This window comes from Rosa chinensis, chromosome 6 (assembly GCF_002994745.2).
Source record: "Rosa chinensis cultivar Old Blush chromosome 6, RchiOBHm-V2, whole genome shotgun sequence".
Lineage (NCBI taxonomy): Eukaryota > Viridiplantae > Streptophyta > Magnoliopsida > Rosales > Rosaceae > Rosa > Rosa chinensis.
Genome location: NC_037093.1, coordinates 51,555,821 through 51,581,106, shown reverse-complemented (window position 1 = coordinate 51,581,106; position 25,286 = coordinate 51,555,821). Strand labels below are relative to the sequence as shown.

The following is a 25,286-nucleotide window of genomic DNA, read 5'->3' as shown; positions in this document are numbered from 1 at the left end:
GGTCAAAAGCTCAAGGACTAAACAGTATTTACTCCTATTCAGATTGTAGATAAAACTTAATGGCTACTATAACATGAAATTTTTTCTTACCTCTTAATTTAGACATATGTATTTTCCAAATTCAATTTATTAATCCTATTTTTTTAATGAAATTAATCATTATTTGGAAGCTGGGTTCCAAACCCCTTTCAAAAAAAAAAAAATCAATATTTGGAAAGAAAAGTTAATGCCTATTTCTTGACATCTAATTCAATATATTAATGCTATTTAGAAAGAAAAATTATAGGAAAAATTTTAATTAAATGAAGAAAAATATTGGCCAAAGAATCTGTAGACATATCTTTTAAATTAATACCCAACTCTGCTAGGGTTTGGGAAACGGCGTCCCCTCGTCGTCCCTGTGCCTGCTGCATCTCATGGAGCCTCTCACGGACTTCGGCATGTTCCTTCTTCTTTTTGTCTTGTCCCAAAGTGGCGGTGATGGTGTGCTTGGCGGTGGCGGCCATCTGCAAATTCAAGGAAGTTTGTCGAAGGAGATCTCATCCAGGGACTGGGCCTTGGCAGCTTCCTTCAGTGGTGTTTTTCTTTGGTTTCCGACGGACATCATGTGGATTCCGAAGGCGAGACAATGAAGCGCGTATGTTGCTCCGGTCATTGGACTCGATTGGACGGCGACGCATTGGGGAAGTGTTGGGGAATGAGGGATCCGGGCATCGATTCTGTTTTGGAGCCTCATGGTGGTGGTTGTAGGGGATCGCGGTTTTGTGGTGTTGTTGTTGTCGGCCTGGTGGTTCGGTTCCATGGGTTTGTGGTCAGCGGCTTCAGCTCGTCTGCTCTCGGTGTAAGAAGGAACTAGATCTGGGATCCGGGTGGGATTTGCAAAGGGATCTGGATCTGAGATCCAGGAAGGAGTTGGGCTTGGGCTGTGTCCAACTATTTTTGTTGGACTGTTGCTCATTTGCAAAAATGGTTTGGGGCTCCTTTGCGTTATTGGTATTGGATTCAGGACCCAAGTCTTTGGTATCTGTTCGTGAAAGATTGTATGCCAACATGGCCATGTTCTGACACCCTTGGCCGGCTTCGATCTTTAATTAGGTGGAAGAGTGCCCTCATTTCGGCGCTAAGTTGGCTTTTGTCAATTTGTGTGTTGGAATTGCATGGGTAGTCACACCACTGACGACTCAATTTACTACACTGCTGCAATCTGTAGTGTAAAATCAACGCTGCGTCTCAACGTTGATGATCTTGCATTTTTAAGTTTTTATATTTCTTAAGAGCATCTTTAGCAGACTCTCTATTGTGACTCCTTAGCTATTTTGGAGAGCATGTTTAGGTTTTTTTATCTATTTTAGCAACTGCACCAGACTCCTAAGTGGCTCTGTATTATACTTTTTAACTATCTCGCTCCTAAATATAGAGAGCGGGATGAGGCTCTCTAAAATTTAAAACATTCCTTTTAAGTTTTTTTATGTAATTTATAAATACATTCATTTAAAAAATAATATAAATTCAAAACTAGCTAAAATAGAGAGCATTGATGTAGACGTAATTCTAAAATGGCTAGCTAAAATAACTTTTTATCTACTTTAGCTAAAATTTAACTCAAAAATGACTAGCATTGCTAAAGATGCTCTTATGTAATTTTCTTTTCGCATTGTTTTATTTCCTTATTGATGTCTTTTTTTGACATCGTATCATTGCAATATTTATTTTCAATAAATGGTTGACCTCCTTCGATTCAAAAATCTTTTAAATTAATACATAATTGATAGCTGATATTTTTTTCGTCACCATAGCTGATATATTTTTTTTGTCACCTAAATAAATTCATTAATGCAATTTATTTACCCCCTAACATCTAAAAGGAAATATAAAAGGGTAAAGTCGGTGTTGTAATAGTATGATATGGCAAGATATATTATGTGGAATTGAAAATAAAATTTGTATTTGCTCACATGACATGACACTTAGGATTTAAGGCCACAAATCTTAGGCCTCATTGAGTAGCACTGAAAAATTTCTCCTGAGCATGGTAGTTTGTTGTCCTCAATGTAAAATTTTAATTTGATCAATGTGTTTTTACCTAGATCATTGTCTTAATTAAATTAATTTTCCTTTGACGAAAAACGACTACTACATCGGAAACTTCAACATCCATTCTTTACTTTTTTTTTGGCAAACATTATAAATGGTCACCATGATTTGAGGTCATGACTGTGTTTGCCCTTATGGTTTAAAAATATCTATATATTTTGGTCCTGTGAATTCAAGGGCGTAGCTAGAAATATGAATTAAAAGGGTCATTTTGCAAATCATAACGATTATATTAAACAAAAGGGTTATTATCACAAATGGTACATGAACTTATCTTCTATTTTATCGATGGTACCTGAACTTTAATTTTGATCACAACTAGTACCCAAACTTTTCGATTTCATTTTAAATGGTACCTAAGACCACCTTCGGCCACTATTCCGGCCAAAAAGCCAAATCTAAAAAAAAAATTTAAAAAAAAAAATTTCAAGGCAAGCCTATTACTAAAAAATATCACTATATATGATTGCAACCCTTGAAATCTTCAAAAATCATCACTATGATTGCCTCCCATGCAGTTTTTAATCGGAATAGTGACCGGAGGTGGCTCTAGGTACCATTTAAAATGAAATCGAAAAGTTCGGGTACTGATTGTGATCAAAATTGAAGTTCAGGTACCATCGATAAGATTGAGGTATAATTCAGGTACCATTTGTGATAATAACCCTAAACAAAAATATAATTACATCAGATAACATAAAATCACATATATTGATTGTTTAAAAAAAAAAAACTACTAGTTTTTTTTTTTTTGAAAGGAAAACTACTAGTTTATATATCATTCTTTTGATAAAAGAAAAATCATAAATTATTACTATATTCAAACATAATAGATATCACCAAACCAATTATAATTGTTTGTGACGATTGCTCTTAATTATTTTGAAATCTATATATGGTGGTTTTATTGTAATACAACCAAATATAATCTTCCCAATGTATGCAATCATACTGTCATTCACCAACATATCTCCCATTCAGTTTTGGAAATCACTATTTATGATCTTCATGGTAGAATAAATTAGTAACTAATCTCTAAACAATTTTAAACTTTGTAATGAATTAAAGAAATGAATTAAAGAAATTTCTTTAATTGAAGTGATTTATTAACATTTTGTTACTCTCTAATTGATGTTGAAAACTTGTCGTTCGTAGGATAGAAAATTGAGAAAGACAAAAGACAAATTCTTTGGTGTTTAAGGAAAACAAAAATTGGGAGAGAATTGAGTCGTACTTTCATTGATACTAGGGGCCTCTTTATATAGAAGATTACAAGACATAGAATCAGAGTTGTACAAGGAAAGATAATCGTACAATTAATCGAATATCTATGAATATCTCTAATTCAAAACTCTATTACAACTAGGTCAAGTAACCTAGAGTTTAGGCCAGACACATATTTTGGATTTACTTGAACACTCCCTCTTGTGTCGCCCAAACGTGGTGCTCCTCTTGTTGCCTCATTAAAAACCTTGTCGAGTAACAAAAACTATGTGGGACAAAAATAACCTCGGTCGTAGGGGAAAAAAAGCACAACACACCATTCACGTTTCGAGACCATTCATTTAGACATTTCCCCCTGATGTCTGCATCTCCCCCTGATGACTACAGTCATGGGAGTTCAGATAACTTCTGCAAACAATGCTACCAACATGTTTCTCGAAAGTTGAATTTTGTCATTAACTAAGTGAGCAAGTCTGCGACACTGTCCTCAGATTGAACCTGGTTCACTTTGATCTTGAGGAAAGTCTGTTGTTGCTGATTATCCTTGGTGTTGTCGCTTTTGACGTAGCCTTGCTTCATTTGTTCAAAACAAGCAACATTATCCAAAATGCTCATAGGCTCATCTGTGGTAGACTTCAAACCACAATTGTTCTAACTTGCGTAGTTATGGATCCAATCCATATACATTCATGAACCACTTCGTGAAGGGCAACAATCTTTGCATTGTTCGAAGATATAGCGACTAGAGTCTATTCTATAGACCTCCAAGATATCGCGGTCTTACCCATGGTGAACACTTAACCAGTTTGGGAATGACCTTTGTGTGGGTTAGAGAGATACCCAACATCAGCAAAACCTTCCAAAACACATGTCATTTTGGGATGGGGATAGAGGACGCAGGCCAGTGTTGGCGGCTTTCCGGGTATGTGATGGGTCTGAATCTATCATCTCTCTGTATGGATAGAACAAGCCCATATCAATCGTACATCTCAAGTACCGAAAGATATCTTTTACACCAATCCAATGACGTCGAGTTGGCGCAAAGCTATATCTAGCTAACAAGTTCACTGCAAATGAGATGTTCGGTCTTGCGCTTTGAGCTAAGTACAATTATGCGCCTATTGTACTTAAGCATGACACTTTTGCCTTTAGCACGTCTTCGGCATCATCCTTTGGACGAAGAGGATCCTTTTCAGCATCAAGGCTACAAACGATCATGGCAGTGCTTGAAGGTTTGACTTTGTCAAAATGCCTAAGCATCTATCAACACGATGCTCAAGTTCCAAACCGAAACGTAATCATGTTCTCCCAAAATCCTTCATCTTAAAATCGGATTTCAATTGTTCAGCGGTTTCCCTTAACTCTTTAAGGGCTTCCAATGAAGATCATGTCCAACATGAACCGAGATAGAATCTGAAATTTGTTATGGAAATGCGAGGGCATATCCCTTCCCAATCAAGTAGTCACTTTAGTGAGCGTTTCAACCTTATTGAAAATGCGCTCCATGGTCTAGAGCCACTTGACTTGGGTAAATGAAGTTTACCATGAACCTTCATGTATATTCTGTATCTAGATCCCCATAGAGATACGTAGTGATCATATTTGTAAGCTGCATATTCAGTTATTCAGAAACTACCAAACTAACAGGGTAGTGGAGTGCAATGACATCCATTATGAGAGAATATGTCTCATCGTAGTCGATTCGAGGGTGTTTTGTGAGAAGCCTTGCTCCATAAGGCGAGATTACCATCTCTTTTTCTCATCACGCTTTCCAATAAAGACCCATTAGTCAATAGGTTTTATGTCAGGAGGTGTCGGCATCACTAGCTTAAAGTCCTTCCTTTTTGTTAGAGAATCCAACTTAACTTGGATCGTATCTTTCCATTTAGGCCAAATTTCTCAACGTTGGCATTCATTCATCAATGGAGCATGGTTCCATATCATCAGACTCAACAAACTCATGCGCAACTACATCATCAATTATGATGGAGTTTCTATCCCACGTCTCATGTATACTAGTGTAATTTTCATAGAGCTCTATATTCTTAGGAATAGGTTCTGACGTTGACGCATCCCCCAAAGATAACCATAATCCAGAAGATTCTCATGAGACAGATTTTGAGTGTTGATGATCAAATGATTGGAATGTGGCAAAGTATATATCCTTCGAACCCACAGGCCTTTCACGCATCCTAGTTAGGGTCATAGCTTATAACGCTAGAGTGCCACTCTCTTTGGCGTTGGCGCCATGCCTACCTCCGTGTAGGGTGGCGCTATGTCCTCTTGTAGGGACGTCCTTCCTTGCAAACATATTTGTAACAAATATGTGTGATCTCGTCACTTTAATAAGGATCAAGATGAGACATAATGGGGACAGAGCACGACAATTCCTGTCGTTCTTGCTTAACATTCGTGTTCTGATCTCCCCCTAACGATAAGAAGACTGTCTCATCAAAGTGACAATCCGCAAGACATGCGGTAAAGAGATTGCCTGGCAAGGGCATTAAGTGGCGGACGATTTTTGGAGTCTCAAATCCAACTAAGTTGCCCATTCGTTTGTAAAAACCTATCACAGTGCGTTGTGGCAGCGCAATTGACACATAAATGGCTCACTTAAATGTGCCTAAGTACAAAATACTTGTACCTAGTCACTAGCTGTAACGCAGAGATACATTGAGTGGCGGTAGGTCATAGATGAATTAGCATAGCTACAGGCGATATTGCTTCACCCTGAGCGGATATAAGGAGATTGGTGCGCATTACCAATGTCTGGACTACCATCATAGTTGTTTCTGCGAGACCATTTAGGTGTGTACATGGGAATATGATGTCCAACATCAGTCTCATTGCAATAACCATCGAAAGTCTTCGATGTAAACTCGCTAGCATTGTCAAGTCCAATTGACAGAATAGGATGATCCAGAGAGTAAGCCCGTTATCATATGATATGTGCTAGGAGTGCAGTATAAGCAGCATTTACAGGTGGATAATGGCACAACACATGACCAGCGTGTTTGCGTGTCAACCAATATCATGAGATATTTAAACGTCTGCAAGTTAGTTGAATTAGTCCACAGAATCCCTATGGATTCTATGTAAGAACAAAATGAGTATTGTCATATCCTTTGCATACGGCGTTCTCAGTCCTAATTTCCCTAAGGAACGGGCATTGTAAAACGAGCGAGAGGCTTTAGAAGCAATCAATGTGGATTTTGGTTAGGCTTGAGAGTCTGAAACGCTATTTTGAAGCAAAGTTGGTGATTGCAGCATTACCTAGGGCACCATCACCATGATGGACGCCATCCATGGCATTATGGATAGGGACTGTGCCATCCCTAGGCTGGTGGCGGACGACGACGATGCCAGAGGCAGCGGCGGCTATCACACTTAGTCCAGGAATCAAATTTTGATTCATGCTTCGTTTCGCTCGAGAGAATGGGTGTCCATGTGAATTATTTAGTAGACGGATCATCATATCTTGACCAGGATGACCTATTATGTCGTGACAAAGCCAATATATGTCTAAATCCAAGAGATCTTCTCTCATGACTTTATCAGATTTAATACTTCAAATAGTGACATAGAGTCCATTAGAGAGACACATAAACTTCTCTAAGATGCGCCTTGGTTCGCAATAGTTAGAGGTATTGCAAAGGAACTCATTTTCGTTCTCTACATGCGATTTCACATGGAATCTGTTGGCTATTCATAGGGTACGATTTGCCCTAGGAGCGTAGAGAGTTTCTGTGGAAGTAGAAGGTACGATTTGGCAAGGGGGACTTGGGCTATTTCATGTCCTTGAATTAATACTGATGACCTAGCCATTGTAGTCACAAAGTAATATGCTCAGAATCAAAATGGAGTCATAATGAAAAGAACTCGAAATTTTATTCATAAGCCAACAGAGTACACATCATTGTCTCTTAACCAATAAGAGAATCTAATCCAAGTACTAGCTAATGCAAAACAATGGGAATCGTATAACTTCTTTTGGTAACTCCAAAATAAATATGACCAGGTGAGTAGAGAGATGTCAGTGGAGCAAAACTCACTTAAGTACCACTTATCTCAAAACCTTCCTAGACATCATACTTATTTTTGATGAGCCTATGTGAAGAAAAACTAAACCAATGGCATTTACTACAAAGTATATGGCAATTGCCTATTACATCTCTTGGAAAAATAAAGACTTAAACAGAACTGGTGATCTATTGATCCCAGCCAGATTCTTCAACCCTTCACTCTAGATCATCTTCTTGTTCCACATAGTGAGCTTCTCTTACTTCACAATATGCTATGTAGGCGGTGACAATTTCTTCACGAGCTCTACAAATGTGTCCCCAATGACCAGATACTCCACATCAAGAACATACATCTCTTTGCTCAGACTCCATTGATTGAGGTGCTTTGAAATCGTCATTTAGATGGCTCTTAATGTTGGTGGCTCCACCAACATGGCCAGAGGCGTTGCCACCCTCTCTCTTTCTACGTTGACCTCTTCGGTTTTGCCTATTTTGGTGGTTATCTTCCCAAGTAGAGCAATTATATGGACCCGAACGTCTAGAAGTATCCCTAAGAATAGGGTTTCGCTCTTAGCACCCTCTCTTAGGAGCGCGACTATAATTGGATTCCGGAATATGCATTGTTCCCACGAGTCTCGAATTATAGCTCTTCACAAGGATGTTGTGATGCTTTTCAGCGACATTCATAGCTCCAATATATGAGCTCATGAAACCTTGTGATACGTCCTGCAGTAACATCAATTCAATAGTTCTTAGCAACCACTAATGCAGAGACGGGGAATGTAGAGAGAGTCTTCTCAATCAACATCGCATCTATGATCTCTTTACCACAGAATTCCATTAAGGATTTAATGCGAAGTACTTCCGAGTTGTAGTCAAGAACTGACTTGAAATCACAGAAGCGGAGGCTATGCCATCTCACTTCTAAGTCAGGAAGCAACAAGTCATGGACGTTGCCAAATCTTTCTTCGAATGAGACCCACAGCCTTCTGGGGTCTTTTTAATTCATATACTCGTACTGGAGCGAATCAACCATATGACGAGTCATTAGGATGATGACTTTCGCCTTATTTAACTCCAAGGTTGCGCTATTCACTTCCAAAACTTGAGCTTGCTCAATAGTTAGCACATCCTGGCTAGGCTCGAGAATCGTATCTAAGATTCCATCGGCCTTGAGATGCTGGCGGACATCACGAACCCACCTGTGATATCCACAGCCAGTTGATCCCAATAGAGTTGTGATGCCCCAGAAATTCGTATTTATTTTTCGAGGATTTTTCGGAATTTAATTAGTGGTTACTGGACGATTTCATGGCTCGTGGATGGAGCGGAAGTGTTTAGGGCGAATAATTATTCAGGAAGCGTTATTTTAGGGGGCGCGAGGGTTGACTTTTTATTCATTGGGTATCTCTAAAAACTTCCTTTACAAAAGTTGTAGAGCGCGTCAATACGAGTTCGTGGATATGTGGCACGCATCAATTGGAGTTTGTATGAGAAAGTTATGGTCTGCGGAAGTTTTGGATATTTTTGGAAACCACTATAAATAGAAGTTTCCCTTTCGGGAAAGTTACTATTTTCATTTGGGCTTCCATTTTCGGAAACCAGACTTTCATTCTCTCTCTTCAGTCCTCGTGACCCCACCCGGACCCGGCCGATCCGACTCGGCTTTTCCGCCGAGCTCTGGTGGTCTCCAGCGGTGATATCTTCCAAATCAGCTCGCCTCCTTGCTATGGTCGTCCCTTTGGCATCCTCTAGCGGCGATTCTCGGTGGTGGCGGCGCTTGAAGGCGGCAAAGTTACAGGAAATCAGACCCAATAGGAAAACGTAGCTCCGGCAACGGCACGGCTTCAATCTTCTTGTTTTGAGTTCGCAGCAATCTCCTGGATCGATCTGTGGTGGTTGTTTGGATCAATTCACGGGAAACTTGGTTCAACTAGGATTGAACAGTAATCCACAGCTTGGGAGGTAGTTTTCGACCCTTTACGCTTTGATTTTGACTTCGTGCTAGTTATAAAAATGGTTAAGTATGCTGAGATGAACATCTTTGATGTTGGAAATTTTGTGAAATATTGAGTTTTGGCTGGCAACGTTCCTGCTATGTAAATGACTGTTTCTGGTATTATATGTGTTCTACTCGTCGATACGAGCATTTCGATATATAATACGCAAATTTTGGAGTTCGTATGAATTTGTTATGATTTTTACGATTTCACACTTGTTGATTTATTCGATCCATGAGGATCCGAGCGTCTGATCAACTTGTGGTTTGGACATATCGATCGTGGAAGTATTCCGGAGACTTTGGGAGGTCTCAGATGTCGTTTCGCCTCGATTGGCGCCACTTTGGGGATTTTAGTTCAAAACAGGGGTTTCAGACTTAAATCGTTTGTGAATTGTTACTAAGTTGAAACCATATGTGATTAGGTACTTGACGAAGTATTTTTGGACTGTTGTTTTGTGGATTGGCTTCTTTGTTCTATATTGAAGACGCAGTGGGAGTTTCGAGGTAAGTAATCTCACAAGGTTCATTTATGAACAGAATTACCTTTATCGTTTTTAGAGTTATTGATTTAACTGCAAACTATAGTTGGTATTAGTAGGCATTCATGAGCGGATGACTACGTATATATATATATATATATATATATTTACATGAAATATATATGTATTTGGGGGTTTTGTTGATTTATGAAAACAATATGCATGATTATGCTCATTTATTTTTTTGTGTTATGGCTTTTCGGAAAACAATGATTATGAAAATATTGATTTCGATTGTTTTGAAAAGTGTTGAGAATTGTGTAACATTTTGAGTCCTGTGCGACTTCTTTAATGTTTTATTCAAAGTGACTGAAAAGTTTGAGGAATAAAGGTCTATGACCTTGGGCAGAATATCAGGTAATCAAGTCTTTGGCTAGACGAGTGGTTACAAATTTAGTTAGAGCTCTAGTCTGTCTGCCACAATTTTGATTCATGGGGTAATGGGAATTGGTTATATCTAACTCACGAGATTACGTGTTTTTAGGGAACAAAGTGTGAGTTGCTTCCTTATTAACGGTTTTTAAGGGACAAGGTGCAAGTTGTTTTCCTTATTAACGATTTGATAGAAATCAAGGTGTGAGTTGCTTTCTATGGTACAATTTGATAGAAATCAAGGTGTGAGTTGCTTTCTATGGTACGATTGATAGAAATCAAGGTGTGAGTTGCTTTTTATAGTATGATTGATAGAATTCAATGTGTGAGTTGTTTTCTATGTTATATTTGATAGAAACCAAGGAGTGTGTTGCTTTCTATGTTTCGTTTTAAAAGAAACCAAGGTGTGAGTTGCTTTCTATTATTTCGATTTGAAAGGAAATTAAGGGTGGGTTATTTTCCTTTATTTCGTGTTTTAAGGGATCAAAACATGAGTTGTTTTCCTTATTTCTGGTGTGAGTTGTGTTGACTGCTTTGAGTGACTCATATGGGCTTGCAAAAGCTTACCGGGTTTGTTGTGTGGCAACCTGGTACACCATTCAAACGGTGTAGGGGTTAATCCTACAGATTAGGATAATCGTGGTTGAAGCTGAGGTAGTGTCTTTGCAGTTTTACGGTAGGAAGCCATTTTAGTGACTTTACCATAATTTGGACTTTTGTTGTCGTAAGCTCTGAGGAGCATTTACGTTTTATCTTGATGTTGGCAATTTAATTTGTAAGCTTGTGTAATATATGACTCTGTGGAGCGGGGTCAATATTGACATAGTGAGTTTAGGGCATCAATATGTATGTAGTTTAAAGGGAAAAAGTTTTTAGGTAATCGATATTGATGACTGAACGATCACGCATGTATAATTATGAGATTATATATCGATTTTTATTTGTGTTAAAAATCAGGGGCGTGACAAGAGCAAAGTCCAATTTGTTCAGGTTACTCATCCTGAAAGAGAATAAGAAAAAAGGTTAGTTTCGGAGCGGAAAAAGCTACCATGAAAACATATAAAATTTCTGAGCATAGTCGCTTCCAAGAGGTATTGGATTAGATCGAAACAATGATATGTTTTTGGTCGATCATAACTTCTCAACAAACTCTAAGTTTGGAGGACTCTACAAGCTCCAAGCTTGGAGTGAGCATGAACCCCCACAGTTCGGCTTTTGGTCTCTCCTATGAAGAAGAAAAGGGGGGTAGATGAAGGGAGGTTACAAGTCCCCGAGAAAAACGATAAAAAACTTCAAAAACGGGAACTAATAGAACCTTTAAAACATACCTTGAAAAGTGTAGAAAATTGCCAAAAAGAGTGTGGGAAAGTCGCTAGAAAATTTGGCCGGAAAAAGTCGTCAGAAAAGTTGCCTGAAAATAGCCTGAAATCTGGCCGGAAAAGTTGTCGGCGGCCCGAGGTGGCCGGAGTTGGTTGACCGGAGGAGGTTGACATGTGGGCTGGGTTGCGTCAGTGGGCTGCCTTTTTTTTTCTTTCTTTTCGTCTGGGCCAGTCTCCTTTTCTTCTTTCTAGGCTGCACACTTGAGCTGGGCTCAGCTAGAGTTGGGCTCGGCTGTTATGCAGGTGCAGGGAGGAAAGGATGCTGGTGGTTTAAGCTTGCAGATGTTCTTCCGGCCGGTTCAAGATCTTTCCGGCTGGTTTTTATGGTTTTTCTTCCTGTTCTCAAATCCTGGAGTCGAGGCGCTTCTGCTGGAAAATTTTGGTAGTAATGGGAGGTCCGAAATGTGGTGAACCAGTGCAGCGATCCCCTTTTTTCTTCTTGGAGAGCTGGTTCGATACTTCCGGTGGCTGGTTCGGTGGTTTTCAGGCCAGTTCCAGTGGTTCCGCCGCTGTTTCTGGAATTCTGGGATTGAGGGATTCAATATATGCGGTGGTGGTGGCTAGGGTTTGAAGGCTACAAATTTAGAGTTTCAGGGTTACGACTTCGTGCTGATAACGTGTTTAAGGAAAATAGAAATTGGGAGAGAATTGAGTCATACTTTCATTGATAATAAGAGCCTCTTTATATAGAAGATTACAAGACATAGAATTAGAGTTGTTCAAAGAAAGATAATCGTACAATTAATCGGATATTTATGAATATCTCCGAGAATATCTCTAATTCAAAACTTTATTACAACTAGGTCAAGTTACCTAGAGTTTGGGTCAGACACATATTTTGGATTTACTTAAACATTTGACAAATATAAATAACGGCATAGAAATATGACCAGGAGAAAGGGAAAAAAAATTAAAACAAAAAACAAAAAAAACCTAAATATATATGAGGTAATTAAGGGTCATCATGGGCCAGGCTAGGGCTGGTCCTACCCTAAATTTTAGGGCTTAAGGTCCGGTCAAGCCGGGCCTAATTAAAAACAGCAAAATTTAGGGCCCGGTAGGGTCGGACCGGGGGTTAAATATACTAACCCTTACCTGCCCGAAAAGCCCGATCCGCTAGGGCTGAAAGGGCCGAGTCGGGCCAACCTGCCTAATTGGGCCGAAAAGGGCCTTATTTTGTTTAACAAAAAATATATATTATTTTTTCTTTCTCTCAAAATGTGGTTCAATGGTTATATAGGTAACACAAGACTCATTAATTTTATTGATCATATTTAATATATATATATATATATATATATATATATGAATAGGAATTAACTTATAACATTTATTAATATTAGTTAAGGTGATTATATCAATTAACTATCTCTCTAAGTTTTCCAATTAATTGTTGTGTAACAAAGAAAATAAAAATTAAAGAAAACAAAGCTTACGAAATCAATTACAAAGAAAGAGATAAATTGCATATTATATAAAAAAGAGAAACATAATTAAAAAATAGATAATATTAAGGCTTATTCGGGCGAGCTTAAAGGGCTGGGTTGGGCTTCATTTTCATGGCTCATACCCTACCATATTTTAGAAAGGGTCGGGTCGGCCCGCCCTAATGTAAGAGCCGGGTCGGGTTTCGGTCCTACAGGCTTGGCGGGCTTAAGGCCAAAGGACCAGATGATGATCCCTAGAGGTAATCATCGATTAATTGATCAATTGATAAACATATAGTAAAAAATTTAAAAGAATGTTGGAGTCTTGCAATTGTCCAACTTGTACATGGGTACTACTTGGTAATTGGGCCAAATGTTAAAGCAAATTTTTTTTTTGCTGTTAGAAGGGTCAAATCACGTATTAAAATATAATATTTACATAGAAATATATAAAATTTCAATCAATCACCTACTATTTTCAAAAGATGAAATGACCCTACTGGCCGTAATGTGTCTGTGCTTTTGCCTGTGATTTGATATATCAACTAATCTTAGTTCAACTATAACATACTGTTTAACACTGTTAATAACGTCATCACGTGCGCGTCACATGCTAGATTAATTGTCTTTTGTCTTTAAACCACAATCATTTATTCCTTGTATAAAACTACATAAACGTCTTCTAGATGTTAAAGGACCTATTTACAGTATTATTAGAGCCGGCCCTAGTCCAAGGCAAACAAGGCATCCTTCTTAATAAGTTTTTGCACTTTAAAATAAGTCTTTGTACTTTATATTATTTAAAAGTCCAACTTTAACTAATGCATACAATATTTGTTTAGTAATTTATATTAGGTCTTCATTTACAGATTATGTTATTCTTATTTTCATAGTTGAGACCCAAAATTATTTTGTATAAGATGCTAGATTAATTGTCTTTTGTCTTTAAACCACAGTCATTTATTCCTTGTATAAAACTACATAAACGTCTTCTAGATGTTAAAGGACCTAAATAACCTTGTTTACAGTATTATTAGAGCCGGCCCTAATCCAAGGCAAACAAGGCAGCCTTCTTAATAAGTTTTTGTACTTTAAAATAAGTCTTTGTACTTTATATTATTTAAAAGTCCAATTTTAACTAATGCATACAATATTTGTTTAGTAATTTATATTAGGTCTTCATTTACAGATTATGTTATTCTTATTTTCATAGTTGAGACCCAAAATTATTTAGTATAAGACTTTGTTCGTAAAATAGCAAGAATACACCAAAAAAAAAAAAAACACAGGTTACCATTGAGACGTCCCTGAGTATTATTACGAATAAATTTCAACTAGTTGTTCTGTCTTTGCCTCCACATCAATTAAGCAGCAAGACATTTATTCAATGCACAAGACTCTTGAACATAAAGCAATAACACCATCATCATCAACAGTGCTAAGATTCGATTTTGAAGGGTTCAAGCACAACTTCGGTTTTCCCCTGCTTCCTAAAGTAGTTGGCACGAAACTCTTCATATCGGAAGCCTTTATAGAGTCGGGGATTGCTTGCATGAATAAGAGCTGCTGCAGGTTCTATATAGCAGTCAGGGGAGGGTGTAATGAAAAATCCAATCGTCGTCCGAACAGTACTTGAATTCGTCACCACTCGATGTTCAGCACACTTGAGCTTTCCATTACTAATGATCTGCATCACGAGAAGACCAAAAGTTTAGTGACAGAAGAAGAGTGATTGATGTTTATGATTTTGAGCATAGAAACTGGTGATGTATACATACCCGTAATTGATAGCCTATGTTAACCACCAGTCCATTTGAAATAGGTTCCACTCCAATCCATTCCCCATCCTTGAGAACTTGAAGGCCACTGACATCCCCTTGAAGTAAAATTGTGATCAGCTGTGGGTCAGAGTGTTTAGTTATTCCAAGTGTCAAACTTGGGTCAGGACAAGGTGGATAGTGATTAACAAAGATGTCAGTCTCTTTGCTAAGTTCATCATTGAAATACTCTGATCCTATCCCAAGTCCTTCACCGATCAACTCCAAAATGTCCAAAGCCACTTTCTTCACTTGAGTGAAACATTTGCTAACATGCTCTCTGAAATACCATAGATAAAGATTGCTGAAATTACAGATTGAATATCTAGTTACTCAATAATTTGACATGTATGTGATGTAGCAGGCCCTTACCGATATTTAATCGGTTTCCGAGGCCAAATTGGCATGAATTTTTCTAAAGGTTCACAAGGGTGTCGGAGGAAATCGCGCCAAAGATGAACTTCCTCCCAGTCATAATTAACACTGCTATGTACGAGCTTGCAGACTTTGTTGGGGTCATCAGAGTAGATGCTTGCCCTCTTTTCCTCTAGAGGCAACTCAAAGAACTCCTTGAACACATCCATTGTGTCATTCATTAAAGCTTCTGGTATGCCATGGTTGATTACCTACACAATAATTTTTAATAACATACAGAATTAGATGATAATCATGATGATGATGATGTAGGAGCAAGCAAATGAAAGTTGCAGCTAGCAAGAAAAGCTAGAAATCTTGGCGAACAAGAAAAGAAAGAAAAGTCAGACAATTAAATTGACCTGAAAGAAACCGAATTCTTGGCTAGCCTCAAGTATTTGCTGGATCACAAGAGCTCGATCATGACTCTGTGATCCTAGATCAATCACTGGAATGTCGTTGGATATTGAAGGAGCAACGCTAAACTTCCCTGGTCTTGCATCAGGTGGGAATATGTATGTCTCAGGCAAGGGTTGAGCAGCACTGTACCAGTTTGGAACAAGCTTCTCCATTTTCTTTGCTTCGCTTCTACCTTGATCAATCTGACCTTGAGATGAATATTGAAGAGCCAAGCCAGTTCATATATAATATATTTGCCTTTGGATAAAGCAGAATATCTTGATTTATGATGGACCAGTGGGCGGTAATGGACGAAAGGAGTGGGCGGTAAAGGACGAAAGGGTCAGTCTAAGAAGCATCACCCTTACTCGATCACAGTGTTAAAATAAGATGGAAACACAATCATGATGAATGGACCTCACCAGTCACCAGTCACCATTCACCGCCTCAAGAGTCATATCAAATCGTGCTACTCTATTCCTTCTTTTTATATGTATACATACAAAATATATATTATAATTTATAAGCAGAAATTTGTGGGCAACTAAAACTTATATGATTTATTTCAAAAAAAAACTTATCTGATTTAAAAGCAAGTTCACCCAGTCTCTCTGAGCCATAATATATATTAGTTATAGAGCCCGCGCTATGCTGCGGGTGAGTGAAGGCCCATTGCGCTACCATTTTTCCTCTATATATATGCAGCTTCTTCTTCCTCTTCTTGTTCCACCACTGGGTCCTTGTGATGACCTTTTTATTTTTTTTTCAAACATTTAAAATGGGTTTTCGTTTCCAATTCCAATGAAATTACAACTGCCTCAGAATTTGAAAGGGTACAAAGAGAGCTTTATATTGCTAGTAAATACTTAATCAAACACAAATGAAATATTAAAGAAGTGTCATTTTGCATCCACTCATTTATGGAGAGCGATTTAAGTATGAATTTGATATTTAACAGGTTCGAACAAAAAGCTGTCAAATAATTAGTAGATAGATAGATCAAATAAATGAACATGGCAGTACTAAGATCAAGTAAGAATAGAGAAAGCTAGCATTCATCTCTTGAAATTTTTACAACAGCTAAGGTAGGCTGCTCAACAGCTTATTAATTTGAAGATGAATAAATAGCTTCTTAGAGAGGCAAGTACTCTTCTTTTTGTTAGTGTTCAACAGATCAATTTCATTCTCATAATCAGACACTGGAAAATTTGTAAAAGTTGATGTTCCCCACTACTTGAGTGCTGCCAACTCATATGCTTTTGCTGTGGATTCTTCTTTATCATTAGCCCCTGCATATACATTTTGTGTTATATGATTCAATATATGTTTATCTGACAATTAAGTGGTTTTGAGCAGTCTAGCTAGTAACCAAGTACTTGCCTGTCTTCCCTTCTTCCTTTGTGCTGGATTCCAAGACCCCTTGTCCCATAAATGAGCTTCATATCTCCTTGTCCATCTATGGCTTTTTTAACATTAGGCTCTTCAAGATTTAAATTTACTTGAAAAGAAAAAAACAATTAGGAATTTCATACATCAATTTCAATAACCAATTTTCAAGCTAATCTTAAGAAATTCAAGCGAAGACTACAAATTAGAATCCAATTGACCCAAGATTATACTATTTCCCACAATCAATTATCAGGGACACAAATCATATATTAAATAAAATATCTCTCCAACTCCTTGCACATAACTTTCCTGACCTATTTAAAAAATAAATAAATAAATAAACACTTTCCTGACCTGGTTTCTCTAGTTTTCACAACAAATTGAAATAATAGCAGATGTCTTGAACCAATCAGAAACAAAAAAGCACCAAAGAAAACAACGAAGTTCAATTATATATTCACCAACGTGCTGGCATTTTCACATTCAAGATTGTGCATAGTATTTGATGTTTGTACAATTTGTAAACGTTGGTTTTCCTTCGTAATTGCCAACTGAGACACTGCAAGCAAAATTTAAATAATGTCAACTATGTTGAAACTGTGAACAAACAGACAAATTTTACTAAAATTATTAACTGAAATCAGTATTTCAAATTTGATAACATGCACCTAATTTGATAACATTTATTCAAATAAACACTTCAAATTTCAAATTCCAAATTTCATAACATTGATTCAGATGAATAGTTTGAATTCTAAATTTTCTATAACTATATTCAAGAACATAACTTAATGCTATTGATCAGTCTTCGCTTCTAAAGCATTTTATCTATTAATTAGAAGCAATTGAATTTTCCAACCTCTGATTCTGAACTACCTAACGTTGACTACACATGACCCAAGCTTCATATACATATTGCCCAACCTCCGAGCTATGTAACTCCTGAGATATATCAAACTCTTGCTATTTAAATTCAATCCTAGACATGTACATAACACTTGGGATATCTGAAATGTGGACGTAGTATCTTAAATACAATTTAAACCTCAACTATGTGACAAAAAGAGTAGCAGTCAACGTTTCTATGAAATCACAGAACATCAAAACTATAGCAACTTCTTATGTTAAACACTGATAAACTCATAAAGTGAAATGACTTGAATCCAATATTTTACTTCATTCAACTTTTTTACAAAAACTATCTGCTCAAAACAATCTTAATGCTGCTGTATCAATTAATTCAATCAATCTGAAAATTTTCTCCTTCCTTTGATCATCAGGGGAAATAAGTGCACTAACAGAAATGGCAAACGTATACCAAGTCTGACCAATTACTGCATTTGGTTTTAAAAGGTCTAACAAACAAAATTGAAGTAAATATAAACTTATGAGTACAGGAAATGCAAATACAGTAGAACAAAACTCTTGTTAAAATTAAGGTTATATATTAAATTAATTAAAAAATTTACCTTATGTAATCATACCCTTCATAATTCATACCCTTTACCAATCTTCATACTTCATTTAGTTCATTACATCTTTATTGCAATTACTGCTCTGTTTTTTCTAGTCAATGCCAATTGCAGGATGAATAGAACCTAATATATACTGATTTAGATATTCTATTGCTAACACACAGTTCTATTTTCATTGTTGGTCTGTAGGAAGTTCCTAAGAGTAGCCTCCAACTATCGCCGATACATCTAATTCAAAGGCACCAACAGCAGCAGTCAATCCTGAATCTTCTGAATCAAAGGGTGCAAACAAAGCAGCCATCGATAAGGTACAGGATTCTAAAGAAAGTGATGATGAATCTAAGATCAATTTAGGACATCTTCGAATATCAATTCTTGATCAAAATTCAAAACCCAGTACTGGAAACTAAGCAATTAGCACCATTTTGATACATAACCAATAAGCATAAGGATATAAAAATTGAACCTTGATTCCGTGAAGAGGAGCAGAATGCCAGCTGAATTTTATACAAAACTCAATAAATAAATAAAAACCCCTCACCTGGTTGATCTAGCACTATTATCTTCAAAACCGAAGGACACCGAAACTAAAAGATCGAAACCCATATCAATCCAAACCCAACAGCTACAAAAACCCCAATCAAAACGAAAAAACATAGAAATCTGGGAAACAATACCTTCAATGGCCAAGCTTTCATGATCGATCCAAACGAAACGCAGACGTTCTCCCGCTCTCTCGATTCCAACAGTATAATATCTCCAGTCTCTTCTAATCCTAAAATGCCACTCTCAGACAAAAGCAAAAACGATCGCGTAAAAAGGGTGTAGATGAATACAAAAACGATCGGGGTGTAGATGAATGGCAAACTTGTAATTGAGGGAGACAGCAGGGGCAAAAGAGACACTTCATTTTGCACAGTGATGAACAGTTAACCGGGCTTTAGATATATGTAAATATATATATCATATATATATTAGTTTTTTTTTTCTATGTTTACTTCTATCCGTTGGATTAAGTCCGTGGAACAAATGATAAGCAAATATATATATTTTGATTCGGCCGTTTCTCTCTGCTAGGATTTCTCGTAGAACCTTTTCTTCGACAAAAATTTTCCAAATTTGACCTAGAATCTCATGGAAAATAACTCTACTAGCCTCATGGCGACCTTCAACGGCTCCGCCCGTGTGTCGCTTTGCTCAGCAAGGATAGTAATGCTGCAGGACAACCATAGATATATGGTTGGTCGCTTGCTTAGACCAAAGGCTAGGTTTCCTGGCTTCAAATGCACCATTCCTTCAATCTGGTGTATCAAATAGGGGCTCACGATTCAAGATGCCAGTGACCGTTTTCTGTTCCAAGTTGATCGTGAAGCCGATCGGAACCACGCTCTCCATCGTGGACCTTGGTTCTAGAGGAATACCATGCTCGTGGTTGGTGATTATGACAGGGTTGGCTCGGTGTAGGCTGTCCCTTTTGTGGAAGATGGAGACATGGGTGGCGATTGAAGTGTTGTCAGTGGCACTGAGAAACAAGGTGGCTCTAACCCTAATTGCTTAGCTATTGGTCAGGTGTTCCGCTTCAATCAACCGATATGTACGGAGGAGGAGGATCATCGAATTCGTTTAAGTTTTGACACTAGTTGTCGGATTCGTACATAGATGCTTTTTGAATTCTCTCCCTCGATTGAACTTGAGATTACTTTGATCTATGAGAAGGCTAAGGGCTTTTGTAGGGACTGCAGTCTTTTTTAGCATAATGCAGTGGGCTGTGATGGATTTTTAGTGAAGGAGAAGGAGGACTTGTAGCGGAGGCCGCCGGCTGCAGGTATGGCAAGTTTTGTCCTTGGAGGTGCCTCGCATGGACTCAGGGTCTGGGTCTGCTTCACCGGGTGATCTGCTGGTGCTTAGTGAAGGGAATAGTGCTAGTATGGAGCTGGTTGTTGTTGAGTCACAAATTACTTATGCATTTGTGCCCCAAACTATATAAATTGATTTGTCTTTCATGCTATTTCATCATCTTGAATCAATTTCCTTTTATTTGTAGGAAACCATGCATTGAGAAGAAAATGATCAAATGAGCCTTGAAATGCGGAGATTTAAAGCTAAAAGAATAAGACACGGAAATTGGAAGAAAATTGCAAAACGACTTTTCCGGTGACTTTCCAGCAAGCCACTACTCATGGAAAACCTCTAGTCTAGCCAAGGAGGACTATGGTGGTGGGAATTTTATACCAATTGAAACTCAAATTTCTCCCCACACATTGTCTTTTGGAGCTTTGCATGCATTTTGGAACCATGGTGTAAGAGCATCTCTTCCATCTTTTGTCTCTTAACATAGCTGATTTTGAAGACCCAAGATTCCTTATCTTCATTATCTCTTGAACCATTCATCCATTCTCACTTCACTTTAGCTCTATCTTCTCTCTACAACTCCACTTCCCTTAAATTCAAACTCCAAACTCCATCTCCACCACTTCCACCACCCATCAATTCCCCAAGCACCTCAACACTACAAACCATCACTAGTTACTCAAGAATTCATCATATCTACACCATTAAGGAGTTTGAGGAGCAAGAAAGAGGAGAAAACCACCACAACAGCACACCATGACATGGGAGAACCATCTCCACCACCATCAATAGTCACTTCTCACTCTTTATCTCTCTCTAATTACTTAATGTCTTGTAGTATGTTAAAGCTTGTTTATTTAGTTATGAGTAAGTACTGAACTTGTTGGGGCTAGGGTTGAAAGCCCTAGCCAACCTTGCTTGTATTTGATGTTTTGTTTATGATTTGATGAAATTCATGTTGTCACATTCACATACTAAATCAAAAGTTGAATGCATTTACTTAGACCTAATCAATTTAAGTTAATGTGTTTGTCATGACATGAACTTTTTGATAAGAGATTGATTACCTTTAGGCAAAAGGAAGATGAAAGCACACCATGTGTGCAAGTGAGAGTAGTGAGCTAAAATCACCTAGAGATAAGATTGGTTCGCTTGCTTGGTTATCTAAACTCTAAACTTTATATATTTAGGGGCAAAGGATTGAGACCTATCCGGTAATTGAATTTGTCCCTAGGTAGTTAACTCTAGATTTATCCTGTTAGAGTTAATAAAATTAAAGGAGTTTAGGTCTTAGTAGTCTTATCCGGATGCTAAGAGGGTAATTGGATAATAGGTTTAGCATCATTCATATTCAATTGCATTATTGCTAAAGGGAGGTTAGTGGTAGACAATCCAAACTTTAACTCTCATCCATTATTCTACAACCTTAGCTTAACTAGTCTTAGTTTACTTTCCTTGCATTTGATTTAGTCAATCAACCAATCACTCAAACAAACAAGGGTTATTATTACAAATGGTACCTGAACTTATCTTCTATTTTATCGATGGTACCTGAACTTCAATTTTGATCACAACCAGTACCCGAACTTTTCGATTTCATTTTAAATGGTACCTAAGGCCACCTTCGGTCACTATTCCGGCCAAAAAAACCAAATCTAAAAAAGAAAACAAAAAAGAAACATGTTCAAGGCAAGTCTATTACCAAAAAATCATCACTATATTTGATTGCAACCCTTGAAATCATCAAAAATCATCACTATGATTGCCTCCCATGCCGTTTTTAGTCAGAATAGTGCCCGGAGGTGGCTCTAGGTACCATTTAAAATGAAATCGAAAAGTTCGGGTACTGGTTGTGATTAAAATTAAAGTTCAGGTACCATCGATAAGATTGAGGTATAGTTCAGGTGCCATTTGTAATAATAACCCAACAAACAAACATTCACTATCCATTTGTGCATAACATCATTCACTTCCCACAACTTGTAATGAGTTTTGGTTTTGTGAACTTGTAAATTGTGTGCATTCTTTCTAGTTTTCTTTAGTTAGAAAAGGATTTTTCAATCCTCGTGGGTTCGAAATCCTTACTTAATCCCCATATTCTATGACTTGGCCATTATACTTGAGGATGGTTTCAATGCTAACATTTGTGCCTCAGGAGTGCACAACGCTCAGGGTGTTATGCATGGGGTTGTGGAAACCCACGTGTCATTGGGAGGCGAAGGGTTGTCTGCGTACAGGAAGTTTGGGACTTATATTTGTACTGAACAGGTCCTTGCCAATATAAGTGATGCAAGCTTCTTGAAGAATTGGGCATCTTTGGTGCCACTCAATCCGGTGAACAAGACGCTGCCATTGCAGATTGTTCCGATTGCCAAGAAAGTTGAGAAGAAATCTGATCCGGTATTGGAGGTTTCTATTGCTACACTAGTGGGTACGAAGCGTAGAGCGTTCTTTGAGCTCACCAAGACTGGTAAGAGGTATCTGGCTTTTCCAGCTTCTGAATTGCAGGTGGATGAGAATATCACTTTGATGCTGCAACACAAGAATGGCAAAATAATAGTGTCGCCCAAGAAGAAGAAGAAGCTTGGGCACCCTCGTGGAAGTAAAAACAAACCCAAATATGTTCATGTTTTGGAGATGGAGGTGCAGGTGAAAAAACCTTGAATGTGGAAGAGCCAAGTTGACTCTTCTAGTGAATTTGGTGCTGCAGACACTACCATTAACACAAAAATTTCTGAAGTGGAAGGTTTGGAGAATGAAGTAGTCATAGAAGGGGGGGGGGGGTGTCTTCACCTCCTCTTCCTATGTTATTTAATTTTGTTTTTAGGTTGCAAAGATCAAATTCTCTGACGATCATTTTACTTATTAGCTTCGGAGGATTCTGATTTTTTTATTTGGAATAATGGTGAGTGGATTTCTTAAAAGGCGGGTGTACTTGGGGTCTCTTGGGTCTTATTCTTGTTTTAGAATAGGTTTTAGGGTTCTTTAATTAAGGAACGATTCTTTCTGTCAACCCCTTAGGGTGTTTCATTTTTGTTCTGCTTGTTGAATCTATATAATGGCTGATCTCTTCTCATCGAAAAAAAGTATGTGGAACAAGACACTGTTTATTTTTTAATTATTAATTATAAATGTAAAAAATATAATGTAAATAAATAGTAATGTTGATTTCTATCGAATGATCTTAATTTTAAGTAAAAAAAAATTACAGTATTTTTTTCCATCAATTGGTACATATATAAATGAATAGACCATTAATAAATAAATATATCTGAAGAATTTTTAAAAATGAGAACTAAATTTTATTAAAATTTTTTGGTAAAATAGTTTTTTTTCCTCTAAATAATTAGTTTAAGTTGGATGCTAATTTATATATGTCAAGTAACCCAAATAACATGTTGGTTGATTGATTTAATTGGTTGGTTGTTTCAGTCTCTTACCCTACAATATTCCAGTCTACTACATGCAAGAATTTTAAGATGTGTCATTTTTCAGCCTAGGAGCAAGTTCACCCATTAGGTCACCGGGTCACCTACTATTCACTGTTTTTTAGTAGTTATTTTTACTCTCTGGGTCACGGGCACAGTTTCCAAACTGACCTGGGTCACCAAAATCACTTTTTGGGTCACTTTCGTGACTTGCAAACTGACCCAGGTCAATTTAGAAACTGTGCCGGTGACCCGGAGGGTGGAAATAAATACTAAAAGGCAGTGAATAGTGGATGACCCGGTGACCCAATAGTTGAACTTGCTCCTAGAGGTCCAAAGATTACCCTAGCAGTCCCAGCCCTTGCCCCAAGTCTGACAGAGACCAGGCTTCCCATTGTGGGTGGACTTGGGTTTTTCTAGATTTTCTCACTTCTGGATCTAAAATTAAGCTGGCTCCGCTGAGGTCGAAATAGAATTGCTTTGATCCTATAGTCAATAACGATGTGTATTGATGTTGGTTCTAATTGAAAACAAGAGGTATTAATAGTTCCATCAAGTCTGAAAGTTTAGAATGGGTCTTCGATTCATAGACCTTCAGTAAGTCAGCAGCTGTGTCAGCATTCATTTTCTATTTTTAGATCCAAAAAATTCATGACAATTGTAATACATTATCCTTAGTTAGAGTAATCTGTTTTTTATATGACAAGTTGATTACTCTGCTTATATATTTAGAAGTTTCGGAGCCTCTAAGCTTGCTTACTAGAATAGTATAAATACTTGTAGCTTGTACTCAGCTTTGCTGCTAAAATTTTCTCTCAACACTTCGAACTTTATCTTCACCCTTCGTATTAGTTGCAGAGATTTAGCTAGAGAAACGAACACTCAATCCTTGTGAAAATTTTCTTAAATTTCTTTACTATAACTTGTACACTTGTAATTGAGGTGTCTTAATGTCAACATACGAAAGAGATCGATTTGGGTGGCGATGACCGTAACAAGTTCTAGGTGCCCCTCTTTTGGGTGTCCGGAGCAAATTGGAGCCCAGTTATTTTGGTGTTAATTAGTTTTACACTGGACTATGAGTTTCTTTGTTGGGTCCTTTTTATTGGGTTTTCAAGTTTGGGACTTTGGGGTCCAATAGAAGGTCACTCAATCATAGGAACAGACACTTTTTTTTTTTTTTTAGTGAATAAAAGATGACTACAGTCTGTTCTGAATTTCATTATAAGTTTCAACGATTCTTCCGAACAAGAAATATGAAAATTGGAGTAAAAACAATATGACAGAAGTCTTCTAAAAATATTGCAACTCATCGCTAACTAGTGCATTGTCAATGATGAGGTTGATTGTAAATACCACAATTGCATTCTTAGGCGAATAGTATAATTTGTTGGGTTTTTACTTGTCTTTAGATTAATTCATAAGATTATGATCCACAAGTTTCAAGATCATGA

General features: G+C 37.5%; 1 protein-coding gene across 1 annotated transcript; it reads right to left on the bottom strand.

The window, feature by feature from the left end:
• Nucleotides 1–14,333: 14,333 nt before the first annotated feature.
• LOC112172405 (hyoscyamine 6-dioxygenase) lies at nt 14,334–16,036 on the bottom strand. The gene is made up of 4 exons (XM_024309733.2): nt 15,653–16,036; nt 15,249–15,502; nt 14,838–15,156; nt 14,334–14,746 (listed from the first exon to the last, which is right to left on the bottom strand). Exons 1-4 carry the CDS (start codon nt 15,860–15,862, stop codon nt 14,498–14,500), a joined length of 1,032 nt encoding a protein of 343 aa, XP_024165501.1. The 5' UTR covers nt 15,863–16,036; the 3' UTR covers nt 14,334–14,497.
• Between the last annotated feature and the right edge of the window lie 9,250 nt (nt 16,037–25,286).

Excerpts from the sequence above, each read along its gene's own strand:
- LOC112172405 (XM_024309733.2), bottom strand. The coding sequence starts at position 15,862 with ATGGAGAAGCTTGTTCCAAACTGGTACAGTGCTGCTCAACCCTTGCCT. Across the intron at positions 15,503-15,652 it reads AAGAATTCGGTTTCTTTCAG|GTAATCAACCATGGCATACC; the intron begins GTCAATTTAATT and ends ATTATTGTGTAG. Across the intron at positions 14,747-14,837 it reads ACATAGGCTATCAATTACGG|ATCATTAGTAATGGAAAGCT; the intron begins GTATGTATACAT and ends CTCGTGATGCAG.